This window comes from Tauraco erythrolophus, chromosome 8 (genome assembly GCF_009769465.1).
Source record: "Tauraco erythrolophus isolate bTauEry1 chromosome 8, bTauEry1.pri, whole genome shotgun sequence".
NCBI classification, from domain to species: Eukaryota; Metazoa; Chordata; class Aves; order Musophagiformes; family Musophagidae; genus Tauraco; species Tauraco erythrolophus.
In genome coordinates, this window is record NC_141472.1 from 22,665,486 (window position 1) to 22,681,016 (window position 15,531).

General features: G+C 37.6%; 1 protein-coding gene across 1 annotated transcript in view; it reads right to left on the bottom strand.

The window, feature by feature from the left end:
* Nucleotides 1-14,449, bottom strand: part of LOC104370694 (uncharacterized) — a 35,254-nt gene extending 20,805 nt beyond the window's left edge. Inside the window, exons 1-13 of the mRNA XM_009981699.2 lie at nucleotides 14,293-14,449; nucleotides 12,193-12,761; nucleotides 10,470-10,490; nucleotides 9,603-9,662; nucleotides 8,488-8,541; nucleotides 8,141-8,185; nucleotides 7,299-7,325; nucleotides 6,941-6,985; nucleotides 6,265-6,309; nucleotides 5,570-5,623; nucleotides 4,245-4,313; nucleotides 3,495-3,563; nucleotides 1,540-1,608 (exon numbers count right to left, since the gene is read on the bottom strand). Of these exons, the coding sequence (XP_009980001.2) occupies nucleotides 1,540-1,608; nucleotides 3,495-3,563; nucleotides 4,245-4,313; nucleotides 5,570-5,623; nucleotides 6,265-6,309; nucleotides 6,941-6,985; nucleotides 7,299-7,325; nucleotides 8,141-8,185; nucleotides 8,488-8,541; nucleotides 9,603-9,662; nucleotides 10,470-10,490; nucleotides 12,193-12,761; nucleotides 14,293-14,449 (1,284 nt within the window). The remainder of the gene's footprint in view (nucleotides 1-1,539; nucleotides 1,609-3,494; nucleotides 3,564-4,244; nucleotides 4,314-5,569; nucleotides 5,624-6,264; nucleotides 6,310-6,940; nucleotides 6,986-7,298; nucleotides 7,326-8,140; nucleotides 8,186-8,487; nucleotides 8,542-9,602; nucleotides 9,663-10,469; nucleotides 10,491-12,192; nucleotides 12,762-14,292) is intronic.
* Between the last annotated feature and the right edge of the window lie 1,082 nt (nucleotides 14,450-15,531).

Here is a 15,531-nt window from a genome sequence, read left to right on the forward strand (position 1 = left end):
AGCTTGTGTAAATTGTCACAGACTCATCCAAGGAAATAAAGTTATGCCCTAGACAAATCTTTTGTCTCCCTAGTAACCATTTCCATCATTTTAACTTTGACTGAAACACATTATGTGGATTTCTGTTTAAAACAACATTCTTTACTCCTGATGCTTTAGAACACCTGCCTTCATTTTGCTTTTTACTTAACTATGAGCTTGTAATAAAAACGTTCTGAAGAAAGCAACTGTAAAATTTGGTTTAGAGTAACCAATCATCTGTTTAAAATGTGTTTAAATCCAGAGAGCTGACATATTTGGCAGCCATAAATAGGATTAGAGATACGTATAGACTCTGTTGATACATGCTTGGCTCCAGGTCAAACTTGGCAGTAAAAAGTAGTACATTTTTTATAGAATCAACAGTTCCAATAATGCTGGCAGAATTACACTTTGCTTATTTTATTCTACCTATCTCAATTGCTCAATAGTTTCGGTTAGATTATGCATTCTTCTGTACTTGTTCCCAGTGTGTATTGTTGCTGTGCTTTACTTATTAGTTGTAGTGTTTCTTCCCACATGAATTGGTATTTCAGTGGCAATGGAGTGATTTCTAGATGGTTTTTCTTCATATCTTTTTTTGTTTGTTTTTATGTGTGAGATCTGCTAAGCAAATACAAGCCATCAAAAATAAGGTTAGATAATTTATATAATTCATCATAAAATATATACTGGATGTTTGAAGATATTATGTAGCTAGCAGCAGTCAAATTTAAACCTAGATGACTACAGTATTGTGTTAAGGTTTTTAGCAAAGGGACAGTTGGGGCCTGCATCTGCAAAAAATTTTTTATTGTTGCCTTAGAGCTTGCATAAAAATGAGTGAACCATTTAGTTAGTTATTAGCTCACGTACAAGCTGTGTCACTTTGTTATTGCAACCAAAGTGACAACTCAGCCTGGGAGCTGATTTTCAGCGGGCAGCAAAAGGAGTTAGCAGTAGGTCTAGTGAGTCCATCCATATAGGTGCAACTACTACTGTCATTACTTCCACCAGATCTGAAAACTAGTAACAGGAGCTTTCTTTTCCCAGAAACTGAATTCAGACTTGTGCTAAAATGCATAAGCCAGTGGCTGAGCTAAGTAAGAAGCTTAGAAACCTGTCTTTAGTGACAGCAAAGATATCAATATATAAGGATTTAGACAAAAACAACAACAAAAGTTAAATTTTCATCTAGGAAACATTTATAATATTTTATTTACAGTCAGATGCTCAAAGCTGTTTTAAAATTATAGCTGGAATTCTTTCCAGGCTTAGATCCCACAAATCAAGCATCAGGTGAATTAAGTATCAGCTTTACAGGCTCCAAAGGCTAGCTGTGCCTAGAAGTCATGTTTGGACCAACTGAAGTCTATGAAAATATATGGTGTTGATTGATGCCAAATTTTAACATTAATTTACAAACTACTTTCTTAGATTCCCACGTCTGCTATGGACTTGTTTTGGCATGCACTCATTTAATGGTGCTGCCCTGGTCCTAAAACCCTTCGACTGCTGTACCTTTGCTCCTGGAAGCCCTTCTCCTGGTGAACCTCTTTCTCCTTGAACGCCTTGTGGTCCTTGAGGCCCCTGTTAACATAAGTTTGAAATGGCCTAGAATATTTATTAATCACTCAAATCAACAAGCAGCATGTTCTATGTCATTGTTGGTTTTAAGCACATGTTTAAATGTTGGTGTAGTTATAACCTGTTAAAAATAACACAGTAATACGATATTCACAGTGAATAAATGATGAGCATTCTGGCCTGCAGCAATAACAAGGCAGCCAGTTTTACTTTTCTGGTTGCTTACAAATCACAGATTATGCAGCTGAAATTCATATTCCTTATACTTTTGAAATCTTTCCTCCTTAAAGTTGAGTTTAGTTTACAGATTGTTACTGATCCTTATGAATGTATCGGTATAATTATGAGAGACATGGAGAACCAGATTAAAGACCATGCAGAGTAGTACTGAAGAAGATGTAGCTGTAGAGAGATCTGACTGTAATTGGTGAAAACAATAATAGCATGCCCTTTTCTTTTTGAAAGCAGATCTGATAGGAGCACAAGGGGCAAGTAAGACAACTAAAACCTTTCACTATATGCAAGTTCAAACCTGTGCCTGTTGAGCCTGCTTCACAGTGTTTTCTGCATCTGTTTTTTTTTTTTTTCCCCTTGGATTTATTCCTTGAGATTACACACACATCACAAAGCGCTGGTAGATTTGGCTCTGCATAGCCTAAATATGCTTCTGCTTCTTCTGCATAGAGCTTTAGAATTATGCCTAGTTCTTAGGTAAAGATAATTACACTGCATTCAGCCATAAAAAGAAAAATCTTTTGAAGCTAATACACTTTAAAATAAATTTAAAAAACACCTTTAGTATATTTTCTAAGTTCAGAATCTCTTGTTATACCAGTACAGCTGTTGTGGCTAACAAAGATGCTCATCACAGGAGCCTCTTCCCCCACAAAATGGCTCTTTTCTTTATGCTGTTATTGAAGAGACTCAGGTAGCATTACTGCCCCCACTTTGACTGTCACCACTGGCCTTATTAGTAATGCTCTTTTCTTTGGGCTCTTCAACAAGAACTCATTCCACCCCAGAAGTGTATTTTCAAGCAGGTTTGAGATCAGTCAGTTCAGTTACAAAACCATCTTTCTGTTTTTCATGGGAGGACTTCTTTTGAAATGATTATTACAAATCTTTCCTTGTCAATGGCGAAAAGCTACTTATGAAAAAACAGCACAAAATTTCCCGCATGGTCACACTAGGGGTCTTTCATCCAGGTGATGAGAAATGAATTTGAGTCTGCTGTATTGTAAATAGCTCAGTAAAAGGTGCTGTCTGAACCTTTGGAAAAAAGCGACCATAAAATTGGTGTACTGATTTTCTGACTTACCACAAAGAGGCTGAGTTTACAACTACCAGGAGGAGGAAGGGAAAGAAAAGAAGGAAGAGACTTCAGAGCCAAACCTACTATAAATGCTGAAAGTCAAATGTTTTTTTAATTTCTCCCTCTGTTATCTCCACTAAAGGTAATACTGATCAAATTGTTACCTGGGACCACTTATGCAATCTGAATGTCTTTATGGAGGTTGTTCAGGTATGACTGTTTCTAATGTTACAGTGGTTGAAATGGAGTCTCTCCTTCAAAGTGATGCTGGTGTTAATGTTCTAATGATACAGAAAGGCAGTCAACTTCAAAGTTACCACATGTGGATTTGAATCTATCAGGGGACAGATTTATTTAAATATTTATGTGGTTTTCCATAAGGTGTTGGGTTTTTTCATAGCTGTTTTGGAGCCTAAGATAATTAGAAAAGCTAAAGAATTGGAAACTTTTCCAGTTTATTGAGGGAAATGAAAGTCAGTCAACGTAGTATATATAAGAGCAAGAACTACTGGAAGAAAGAAGACAGATACCATTTAACACACATATATCCCTTTTAACAGGGAAAAAATAGACATACCATAAGTCCTGGCTCACCAACTCCAGGAGGGCCAACAGGGCCTGGTCTTCCTGTCAAACCGGTGTCACCCTTCAAACGAAGAGGTATTTTGAAAATGCCTGATTTAGATATTTGTATGTGTGCAGCATATAACAACTCATCAGATGTTCTGTGCTTGAAATACTTGATGTAGGAGAATACAGGAATGGCAGAGAAAATCTGAGTGTCCTGAGAGTCATACAAGCATGCAAGGCACAACAGACAGGGAGCTGGTGCAGTTTCGCAGCATTGAGGATAGCCTCAATCTGCATTTGATAGAAGACAATGTTGAATCTAAACAGTTAATTATTCCCATCATATTCCTCGTACATTATGTATCACTGACTGTCCTTTTCCAAGCAGTCATTCTATCATAGTGTTTCTGTTTTCTTTATACCAATCACTGAAAACAACAAGCCTGTTTTTCACAGGATAATTCTTGTTTAAGACTATGTATCATTTTCACTCAGCATTACATTGCTTGGATTGAGTTATGTCAAGCATAAGAACTACTGTACAAAAGTCCTTTAAAGTACATACTTAAGATGTACTTTTTTTTTTTTTCCCCCCAAACAGTTTTGATCAACATACAAGATACCTTTCCAGTACCATAAAAACAGCATTTTTAGGCTTGAAGTCTCTCATGTACCAACAAGTATATTATCTCAGCTGTCTCGGTCTTCATTTGTATCCTACAGTACATGTAATATAGAAGATGAGAGATGCTTGTACCTTTGGACCTGGCAGTCCTACTCCAGTCTCTCCAGGCAAGCCAGGTGGCCCAGGGAGACCTCTTTCACCCTTTTCAAAGAATGAAAAAAGAAACAATTCTGCTTATAATTTGAATATCAGTTGAACTCAGTTCATAAGTTCATTTTTTGTATATCCTGAATTTCAGTCCATTGCAATTGTCTTACTCAGTACTTCATCTATTCACCTTTCAATGCTTCGAAATTCCTTTTATTAAGAGCACAGATATTACTTGCAGAAAGTGATACCAGATTAAACAAAAGGAAAAATGTTTTGTTTCATGTATAAGAGTTTTGGCACCCAACTGCTCTATGCCTCACTGTTAGCCAGCAGGTGCAAAGGAGATATCAAGAGAGATATCAAAAGAGAAAATGTCCTTTAAAAACTTATTTTCAAGGTTTTTTTCCACAACAATATTCCTTTCAGTAGCTGAAGAACCCATTAGCCTTGGCTGACTTATTCAGTTTAAGGTTTTTCTGAGAAGCAAAGTGTAACTGTGGTCTCTCTTAATGAAGTTAACACAGTTCCCATAATTGTCTATAATTACCAGTGATACTTCCATCTTCCATTAAACTACTATGATAAAGATATCAAGTCATCACAGAACCACAGAATGAAGTAATCTCCATCAGTATATGTGGAATTTACAAGGGGGTAAGTGAGAAGTGAACCCAGCAAATCTTAAGGATTTAATAAATGTAAATCATATGTTTTTCAAACACACAAAAAATATTTTGTATTTGCAGAAGGGACTGGATCTTGCCGTGAAGCACTGGGTGATTTCTGTGGCCCACCTTCAGAGGGCCCACTGCAAGACTGTGTCCTGAATCACACTTATCCTTGTGACTTTCAGATACCTTCTGCTGAACATCAGTGAAAAGTGGGACTACTAATTTTGAGCTATAGAATTGTTCTTGAGAGTGTACAGTTTCAAGAGAAGAGTTTGTTTGACATCCCAAACAGAATTCCTGCTTGACACTTAGGGAAAAATATAATTTTAAATTTAAAACTGAAGAAATTCAATGCTACACTGCTGCTAAGTAATATTCTGTGATGCTGCCAAATTTTAACTGTTTGTGAGAAAAGACTGGAGTATGATTTGGACCTGAATCCAATACAAAGAGCAAATGAAGACCTTTCTTAGGAACCTTGTAGAATACAAGGAGTATATGATTTGCTAGCAATGTCACATTAAATGGCTTCCCCTACAAGAAGGGTATGGGGTATAAGGATAAAAGCATTATTGTTGTGAGGCTGTATTAATACCTTTTAACATTAAAAAAGAGAAGAAATAATGCAGTTCTTGCCTTTGATCCTTGCAGGCCTTCAGGCCCTTGATCTCCAGATTGCCCTTGTGGACCCTATTAAAATAGAAGTGGTTTTAATGCGATTTTTCAAACTTTCAGAACCACAGCATCAAGAAAAACAATCTCTAATTTGCTGTAGTCTGGATGAAAATATGGGTTACAAACATTTCAGAACTGAAGCTTTGATTTCTGATGCATGTATAGATTCAGCTACCCAACTTAGTTGGAGCTGGGTCTGGTTATCAGGGAGAGAATTTGGCTGTCCCTTTATTTGAATACAATTAAAGATAATCTATAGTCAAGATTTACTGAAACATCTATGATGGGCTAAGCTTCTTGGCCTTCAGTCCAAGAGTACTGGGACAAAAAGAGATTAAAGTGTTTCCATGTACTTCTGTGAGATAATGAAATAGTTAAGACACTGAATGGGAAATAAGTGACTTTGTTTTTTATGGAACTGTATTTGCTGTGGTCTTTGAGACTGAGTGTATTATAAAAATGATTTGTCTAGACTGCTCCTGCAAATTCTTGTTAATTTTGCTGTTTAAGAAGATGGATTTTGGATGCTTTGAACTCAGTGACTCAAAGATTCCATGGCAGTTGTGGTGTGATATTATTTCAGAGCTTTGAATCCCAGGGAACCAGGTATTGTTGTTTCTATAGCTTCTTTCTTCTTTTTTTTTTTCCTTGTTTACCTGTAGCCCTCTTGTTCCTCTGGGACCTACTGGACCTTCAGGACCCTGAAAGGCAAGTGAAAAAAAGGATATATTTATGTGTATTTGGATTTGATCAAAACCACTTTTAGATAACTTTTTACTAAGGTCTCTTATTTAGATATCTTTACATTAAAATAAAAAATAAAATCACGAGAAGCTCAGCAGCCAGCGAGTATTGAATAAATATTTTTAAAATGGACTGTGGTAATACAGAGTAAGAATGAACAGACTTAATCATCAAGGACCAGTAATCCAGGATTAAACTCTGTTTGTTTCATTTAAAATATTCACATCAATTATACACTAAATCTTGAAGATTGATGTTAGAAACCTTGATTTCATTTTCACCTTTCATTCCCTTTGCTTACTACTTCAAGCCTTCTGCCTCTGTTAAAGTCAAGTAGAGTTTTACCGTTGTTAGAAACAGGCTTAGACTTCGACCTTAAGAGGAATCACATGAAAATTTAGAAGGAGCTGAGAAAGTTACTGGAACTGGTATCCTTGCTCACTTCATTTTTTAAAACTATCAGTTTCCCTCAGCCTTAGAATTAGTATTTGCCTTAGATCTATCACCATGATTGTTATTCAGGGAACTGTGGTTGTTCTGTATTTTAACTGTGTTTCCTGAAGACATAACAACTTTGTGGCTACTTACTCTGTCTCCTTTTATCCCTGGGATTCCACATTCACCTCTTTCACCCTGGAAAGAAACAGGAATTCATATTTATATGGTATATAGAACATATCATCCTTATTCTTTGGGTGCTTTGGTTGAAAACCCAAATGTTATTCTATTCATGACATACTATAGCAATTGTGCTGTCAGTTCATTGGGGAAGGGATACATCCTTTATTAGAGCTTGTGCAGCAGCTGGTAAAATGGTGTTATTGTTCATTACTAGTATATAAATATAAAAATATTTTCTTATAAAAGAAATATGGCACTATACATAATAAATAATAATAACATGAAGTATTTATATGTAAGCAGAAGTTCTGGCTACAAGTAGTACCTTCTCTCCTTTATATCCAGATTTCCCCTGGGAAAACAAAAAAGCAAAGCCAGTTGTGAGAACATATAACCCAAATCTAAGAATGTGAGTATTGGCACGTTTAACACTTTACTCTCTCTAGAAAAACAGCATTTCAGATTATAATGAACAATTAGGTAGAAAAAGTGATCTCTGATAAACATGGCAATATGACTCTGCACCTACTGGTCATGATTGATGCTGTTGTATGTGTGAAGAGATCTTATGAAAATGTCATTTTATATGGGGATTTTGATGGTGCAAAAGCAGATCAGCTAGAGTTCATATTTCCATCTTAGTGAGAAACATGCTAAAATAAGAAAGCAAGAAAAAAGTCAGTGATTAAAAAGAGTGTATTGAATAAATAAGAAAATACAGAGTGATTCATATGTGAATGAATTCAGAATTCAGCACTAAGCGTCTGGTCCTACAGTTACTTCCTATATGTATTTCATTCAACTTTTTCATTGCTGTTACACACTGGATCCTTTATTTGCCAAATGAAAAACTGAAACTGACTCATAAAGATGCAGGCAGAGTGTCAATTTCTGTAATGTTCTTAGATTATCATATCAGAGCTTTTCACACTTTTTTGGAGGGACTATGCATTATTAGAGAGTATTTTCTAGCTTACTCTTATAAGAAGGAATTACTCTCTTTCTTTAAGCAATGATAATGTTTTCAGTTCTTCTAGTGTTAATGAATCATTAGCTGGTAAACCAGAATTGAAATTTGCTATTATAATTTAAAAAAAAAGAAGAAAAGTGATGTTTTGCCTTGAAGGAACACTGCTCACTGGAGAAGGGAAAAAAATATTTTTTTACCTCTATACCTTCTCGTCCTGGGATTCCATTAAGACCTGGCTCCCCCTATGAATAATCCAACATCAAGATCAATGAAATCAGGATAAGATAGTATTGTTCTGATTATCTGAGTAGATATCTCAATGCAATACAGGAAGCATACCAGCTCCCTCTTTTTACACTCTGATGATTTTATACATTAGATATAAGATTTTAATTTGTAAAGAATATTAGTCTTTACTACAGCAATAGAGGGTAGATGAAGTGTAAGAAATTCACAGGTGGAAAGTACTTGTGCACTATTATGATAGTATTTATGTATTAATGAAGTACCAAATCTTTCTCCTAAATCTGAAAAATCACATCACCTTTGCTCCTTTCAGACCTGGAGCTCCATCATCCCCAGTGCGGCCCTTTTTACCCTGAAAACAATAAAATAAAATTCTTATATGTTAGTCAAATAATTTTATTTTACAATATATACACTATTTTTTTTTATATTTAGGATATTTGCTTCCTATAGATTTATTTTAAAAAATCTGCATTTACCATAACTGTGAAATTGAATTTCTGGGAGCAGCAGGACCAAATCAATAGGCAGCCATTTTTCTCTTTCGTCTTTTTGGTAAACAAAAATTGTTCAGCTCTCCTCTGAAGAAAAGAGGTGATCAGATGTTTTTGTAGCTGCCCAGCTTGCCAAGTGGGTGTTTTGTTTTCTTTTGAACTCTGTGATGTGTGTGCTTTTGTTTAACAGCTACTTGCAGTCTCCAAGTAAAGATATGATAATAATAATAATAATAATAACCCAAATAAAACTAGTGTTTGTACACAAGAGGCTACATTTTCAATTAAAATGTCCTATACTGTGCAGGAAAAAAACAGTGTGTGTTTCTGTTTATGTATGTGTATGATGTTCAGGTCAAAAGGATGAGGATGGACAGATCTCTAAGGTTCTGTTTCAAACTCTGACACTGTCCCTCAGGGTTTCTAGTTGTAAGACTATTCTGAAAGAAGTCCAGTCTGTTTCACCCTCTTTACAAGTCTCTTGTCTCAGGTGTTGCGAATGCTTCAGCCTCTTGTTCTCTCTTTTTCTTTCAAAAAGCTTTTCAGATATTAATGTTTGATTTGAGGCTAGTTAGATCTACCTGGTCTGGTTGTCTGATTGTAACAGGTGAATTACTGTTCCAGGAAGGAAAGGTGCTCCTTCCTGCCTTTTAAACTGCTGTGGCTAAAAGGAGAGCCTCACCACATCACTCTCTCTTTTTTTCAGAGGGAGCATCTCATGGCATTCTCAGGTCTCTCTGTGCATTTCCTGCTGGTGTGACATTTCCATCCAATGTAACTATGGAGGACTATGTATTGAACTTTGAACTTTTGTTGTCTCAGGACTTGGGTTCAAATAATGTCCTAAAAAATTTCCAACAATGAAATAAATCTTGATTTATACTGTATATCAGTTACTTGAGAAATGACAGCTACTTACAGCAGGGCCAGGAAGGCCTCTTTCCCCCTTCTCACAGTTACATGTGGCAGCCTGGGGACACTTTGGATGAAAATAGTCCAAATGAGCACATTTTAATAGAAGAGACAGAAAACACATGAACATTGCTTTTAAGTTACTGTATGGCTAGTCTGAGTACACCAGTGATGACCAGAAGCCAGTTATATTTACACATTTTACAGAAATTTTTTAACTCTCAGTTTACCACTCATCAGGAATGTGGCCTCCTACACTCGGTTCAAAAATCTGTATCATTCCTACTCCTGAAATTTCAATCATCTTGATAATGTCTGCTGATCAGAACAGTCTTTGCCTGAGATAATTGTACCTTAAGCAGGAGTAACGTCTTTAACAGGAAAGCCGACTTTATTTCCCCCAAAATGGCAGCGAGACCCATCAGTGCTGGCAGTCAGGCTGACACAGTGTGGACAAACTGGAAAAGTGCAATGGTGGCACTTGGTTCGAGTTCCTTCCCTTTTTTTAACTCTGTTACACAGGAAGAGCATTAAGGGCTAGAACTGCACCACATTCATCTCTGCGTCATGTTTTCGTATCCATTGAGTCTGTTGGATGACGTGCTGAGATGTATCAGCAAATTCTTGCTAACCTGAATACTCACACGTTTTTTGTTTTCAACTTTGAAAATGAGGAGGGAAAGTAAATGACATTAGGATAGTAAATTAAATCTCTGTCCTGCAAATACAAAAGCATGTTTTACTTGAAGGCAATCCCATTAGACTCAACAGTTAACCAACTTCCTGAGCTGTCAGTTTTCTTGAATTATGTTTCCATATAACTGTATGTCTATACTGAGCAGTAGTTCTATACAGGGAAAAAAAACCAACTTACCTCTTCCTCAGACAGATCTTTCTGTAAAGACAGATATTCAATAAAACATTAAACTTAAAGTCATAATCTACAGGAATTAGTCATAATTTACAGGAAGGACACTGAAAGATGTTAAAAAAAATGCTTCAGCAGCTAGTTAATTAAAATATGCAATTAACATATTAATTAACATTAATTAAGCTTTAATTTCTGAGAAACATTCTAGCAGTCTTTCCAGTCTAAAAAACTAATCTAAATAATTTCATTTCCTGATAGACTGTTGACTGCACAAATCACTGGCTCTCCTTGTCCAGCCATAATTTGCTAAAATTACAATGGTAAGCAGACCTAAACCAACATAGTTCTCTAGGTACATGGGAACAATGCACCCAGAAACCACACTGTTTCCAAAGTGGTGAATAGCAGCAGCTCTCTAGTAGAAGTGAATGATACATACTCTACACATGAGAAAACCAGCAGCTCGTCTATGCATACTGTTAGGTACATACAAAATGAGAACAGTAAGAACACCTTAGAAAAGTTGTGACTTTGACAGTGATCACATGAAGTTATTATCAAATTAGTTCTGTTATTTTTTAGAAGATCTCTGCAGCTGAAACGCCCACATACAATGCATTCCTCCCACTTTTCATGACTGATGTAGCCTCTTGAGAGGACATGAATGTGTTGATAAACAGCAATGCAATACGCATCTCTAAAACGCACAGATATGCACATATAATTATGCCCAAGCCATTATTTGAACCAGACAGCAGCTGTGTTCTCAAAAGAACGCACCTGAGGATGGCTGACTGTTTGGAACAAGTAAAATAAAGTGTGTTTAGTCACTTGAGAGGTAGTTGCTGTGGTACAGAAAGCAATGATAATACCTGAGAAGATGGGAAGATAAGCAGGGAAACCAACGCAGAGTGGCAGGCTGTCGAAGTGAGGGACAGACAGACAGGACGGCCAGCTTATGTACATGCTCTAGGCCTGTATGAGATCACTTATGCGCCAGTTTCACTGCAGAAGTCTTCTGGTTACTCATATTTCTATTTTATATCTCTGTGCATGCTCAGATCAGACTTCATCCACAGCTTGTGTCACCAGATTTATAGGCTGGAGGACAGCTCTATTCGCCATACTTGGCAGGGAATGTTTTTTATAAATTAAGTTCACATGCAGAGAAGAGGCACCCAAACAAAACTTCAAGCTCAATTTACACATTTCCTCTTGATTACGTGGTAAGTTTTCCATGGAAATTTAAAGATGTCTGTGGCTAAGTTCATATTTTATCTAAATTGACAAATCTCCATTAAGGTCTACAAATGTATTTTCATTTCTGCAAGAGCTGCATCTTTTGTGGTATAAAAGGCAATGTCACATTCCTATTTGCTATAGAAGAAAGCACTAGGATGTCAAAAATGTATTGTTTTTTTTAAGAAAGGAGGTTTAAAATACCTTTCTTAAGGGGAAAACACAGATAAAAATAACTTCACAGCAGGTCTCTTTATGTGTAATTCAGTTTCCAACTTCAAATATTTGGCAAGAAATGAATGATGAGGAGAGAAAGGAAACCTGTACTTTGGCACAGTGGTCTTACTAATAAGTAGGCCACTTAACATGTAAAAAGTACATGTTAAGTACAGGTTTCTTCAATAGCATAAGCTTTTCAAAATATTGGAAATAAGACCATTTTTTACATATGTTCGTATAACTGTTTCAAATTCTTTCTCATACATACCATTTCTTTGAGAACCTTCTCCACTGTTTCTTTCTCCTGGAGGTTGAAAACAAACCTGGATGCTGGGACGCTGGCCAGGAGCCGGAGCTTGGCAGCGTTGCTAACCTCCTCAGCCACTCTGGTCATTCCCATTGTGAAAAATACAATTCCTTGGTGTTTAGCATTAGCTGTAGCTGCAAAAATATCTGGGTTTCTTGGATGGTCCACTCCATCAGTGAAGAGCACGGCTACTTTCACACTACCCGGAGTCCCTTCAGTCATGTAGAGTTGTGTGAGGTTAGTTATAGCGTAAGTTGTGTAGGTGCCATGACCGATGTAAGTGATGGGAGCAATGTGGGATTTGAATGCTTCAGGACCTTTCCAGTCATGGAAAGTTTGCTCTATGAAAACAGTGCTGCTGTACTGAAGTAAGGCCATCCTCCAACTAAGGGTACGTCCAGAACTAAGCTGCAGACTTTTCATTCTGTCTACTGTTTCCAGTACAAATTTTTTCTGCTGTTCATGATTATAGTTCTTAGCACTTTCAGAGCTGTCCAGTAAGAAAGCAATTTCCAGAATGCAGTCTTCATCTAGAATAAATAGGCAGGTAGGTGAGTGGAGTGATTGCATACTAAATCTCATTCTACCCTTACCTTTACATGTATTTTAGGCTTCAAAAGTGGGAATGCAGTTGTGGAAATATTTGAAAACATCTGTGATCAAAAGCGTGAGACCCTTGTGAAGACAGAGCATGTAGAAGCTGAGGAATTTGCTCCAGAACAGATGCACCAAGGAATAAGAAACTGAAGGTGAGGTGATGTCATGTCGTATGAAATGAGGAATGTTGTACTGGTTTTACACATTCATTCTGTCCTGGTATTTCACTGAATATCCTACCAGGATGATGACTGGGAAGGTGGAAGTCATCTACAGGAAAATGAGTCTTACTGAATAAGATACTTGAATGTGATTTGACAGAGCTAGATTTTGTCCCTGCTACTGACACTCGCATCCATTGACATAAAGGTTTCCAAAAGCAGGATCTGCAGAGTATTAATTTTTTGAACTACTGATGACATTACTTCTATAGACATACAGTTATATGGGCTATTAGTCTTGTGACAGTAACAGGCTATCAGCCATATAATAAAAAAGCCCAGAAGTAATCTCCTTTTCTGAAACACACTAAAGGAGAGAGAAAAGATGGGAGTAAAAAGATAAAAGTGCAAAAAAAAGGCATGTGAAAACATAGAATAAGGCAAGCCTAACTTATTATAATCAATATCTTAGAGGGCAAGTAAGTGTTGTGGTTCAACCCAGCCAGCTACTAAAACCACACAGTGGCTCGCTCAGCCGTCCCCACCCCTGGGCGATGGGGAAGAAAATCAAAGGGCAAAAAGGAAGGAGACTCATGGGCTGAGATAAGAACAATTTAATAACTGAAATAAAATAAAATTAAAAGTAATAATGATTAAAATAATAAAGATTATAATAATAGATGACAATATATAAAATGATAGTAATAGATACAAATGAGTGAAGCATAGTGTAATTGCTTATCACCCTGTGACCAATGCCTGTCCCATCCTGGCAGCGATCCTGAAACAGAGAAGTCCTGAAACCACAATCCTGGAAAAGGGAGAGGCCCGAAAAGAGAGATCCAAAAAGAGAGCCAGAGACAGATAGGAACCCCAGAATCAAAACTTCCCAGCCAATTCTCATTTATATATTGGGCCTGACATTGCATGGAATATTATAGGGAATATTCCATTGGCCAGTTTGGGCCTCAATCTTAAATCTAAGCTCAAAGCATAAACTAGGAGTTGTGGGTCCTTTGTGCCGGCCGTGCTCTCCCCCAGCCTGTTGTGCACCTGCACGTTGGTAAACGTGGGAAGCTGAAAAGTCCTTGATGTCTCAGTAACAACTAGAAACATCAGTGTGTTAACCACATTCTTCTCATAACAAATACCATACTAAATCCAAAACACAGCGCTATTCTAGCTACTAAAAAGAAAACTAACTGTCCCAACCAAAACCAGGACAGTTAGCTATGTAGTCCAGAATCCAAATAAATTAATCAGGAAAAAAAACCCACACTTGTTTTAAAATGACAATATTCACCTTGATGACTTGGACTGGGATATTTTTCTACAGTATTTGACAGAATGTGTTTAGGTTTTGGTCTTCTTATTCCATATTTTTTTTCTTCCCTGAGATTTTCTGCTAAAACCTCATGGTGTTCAAGTATCCACAAAAGCCACCAGAATCTGAAGAACATCATTTGTTTGGTTTCTGTTTCCTAAACAACACAAATAATAATACAGAAGTACAGCAGTACGAGGACAATAAAACATTATTCAGTTTTGCTTCAACAGGTTGCTTAGCAGGCTTTATTTTAAAATATAGTGCCTAGAACTGAGCTGAATTTTTTTTTGTAAGATCTTCTCCAAATTATGTAATAAATAATAAAGGGAGACATACTGGGATGATTTTCAAGCATAGTGCATATAGTTCTAGCACATGACAAACTGGAGATAGACATTTTACAAACATATTTCAGTTCTGTCTCACTGCTTAGCAGTGTTTGTACAACCAGCACTTCTCAGAAACCTTAACCTTGGCTGTACCCGTGTGGATGCAATGTGAATCCCAAGTGTAATTCACAGGACTGCTTTTTTTTAACCTGCTTTTCCCAGAGTTGGCATGGAGAGCAGGTACAGAGGCAGACCCGAGTTTTACCCTGTTGTCTTTACTTAACTGAGGGTCATGCATACTTCTCCTTTCTATCAGCCCCCCTGTCCTCAGCAGTCCTACAGAGGAACAGTCGTGGCCTGAGGGTGCTGTCCAGGCTGCGCAACCCTGGGGACATATGGGCCTGGAGTGCTGAGCCCATGCTCCACAGCTACCTACTGATAAGACTTTTTCCTTCTGCAGAGAGCGGAGCTTGTTCGTCCCGGGCTCACAGACACTCCCGGAGCTCACAGCCTGCTCAGCGACTGACAAGTCAGTCCTGCCCCACTTTGGTTCCATTGTCATCTCCCTGCAGTCTCTCCCCAGGTAGGCAAAACGCTTAGCAAAAGGGCAGCTTGGTGGCAAGAATGAACCTGCCAGGACTGAGCATCTCACACAAGTCCCTAACACAGCATGTCTGCAGGGTTTCTCAGCTCCTGCTAGTTTAGAGCAGGAATTCTGGTGCCCTCAGACACAGAGACGACAGGGAGTCCTTACCTTGAGCTTCCCAAGCAAAGGGCTCTGCAGAGATGCAGGATGCTGCCCTGGGCTTGCTGGCAGCTGCGTTGTCCTCCCTGTGCTGGATATTCTGAGGAAAGGAGAGAGAAGTGGGGCTGCAAGCTCCTGTGA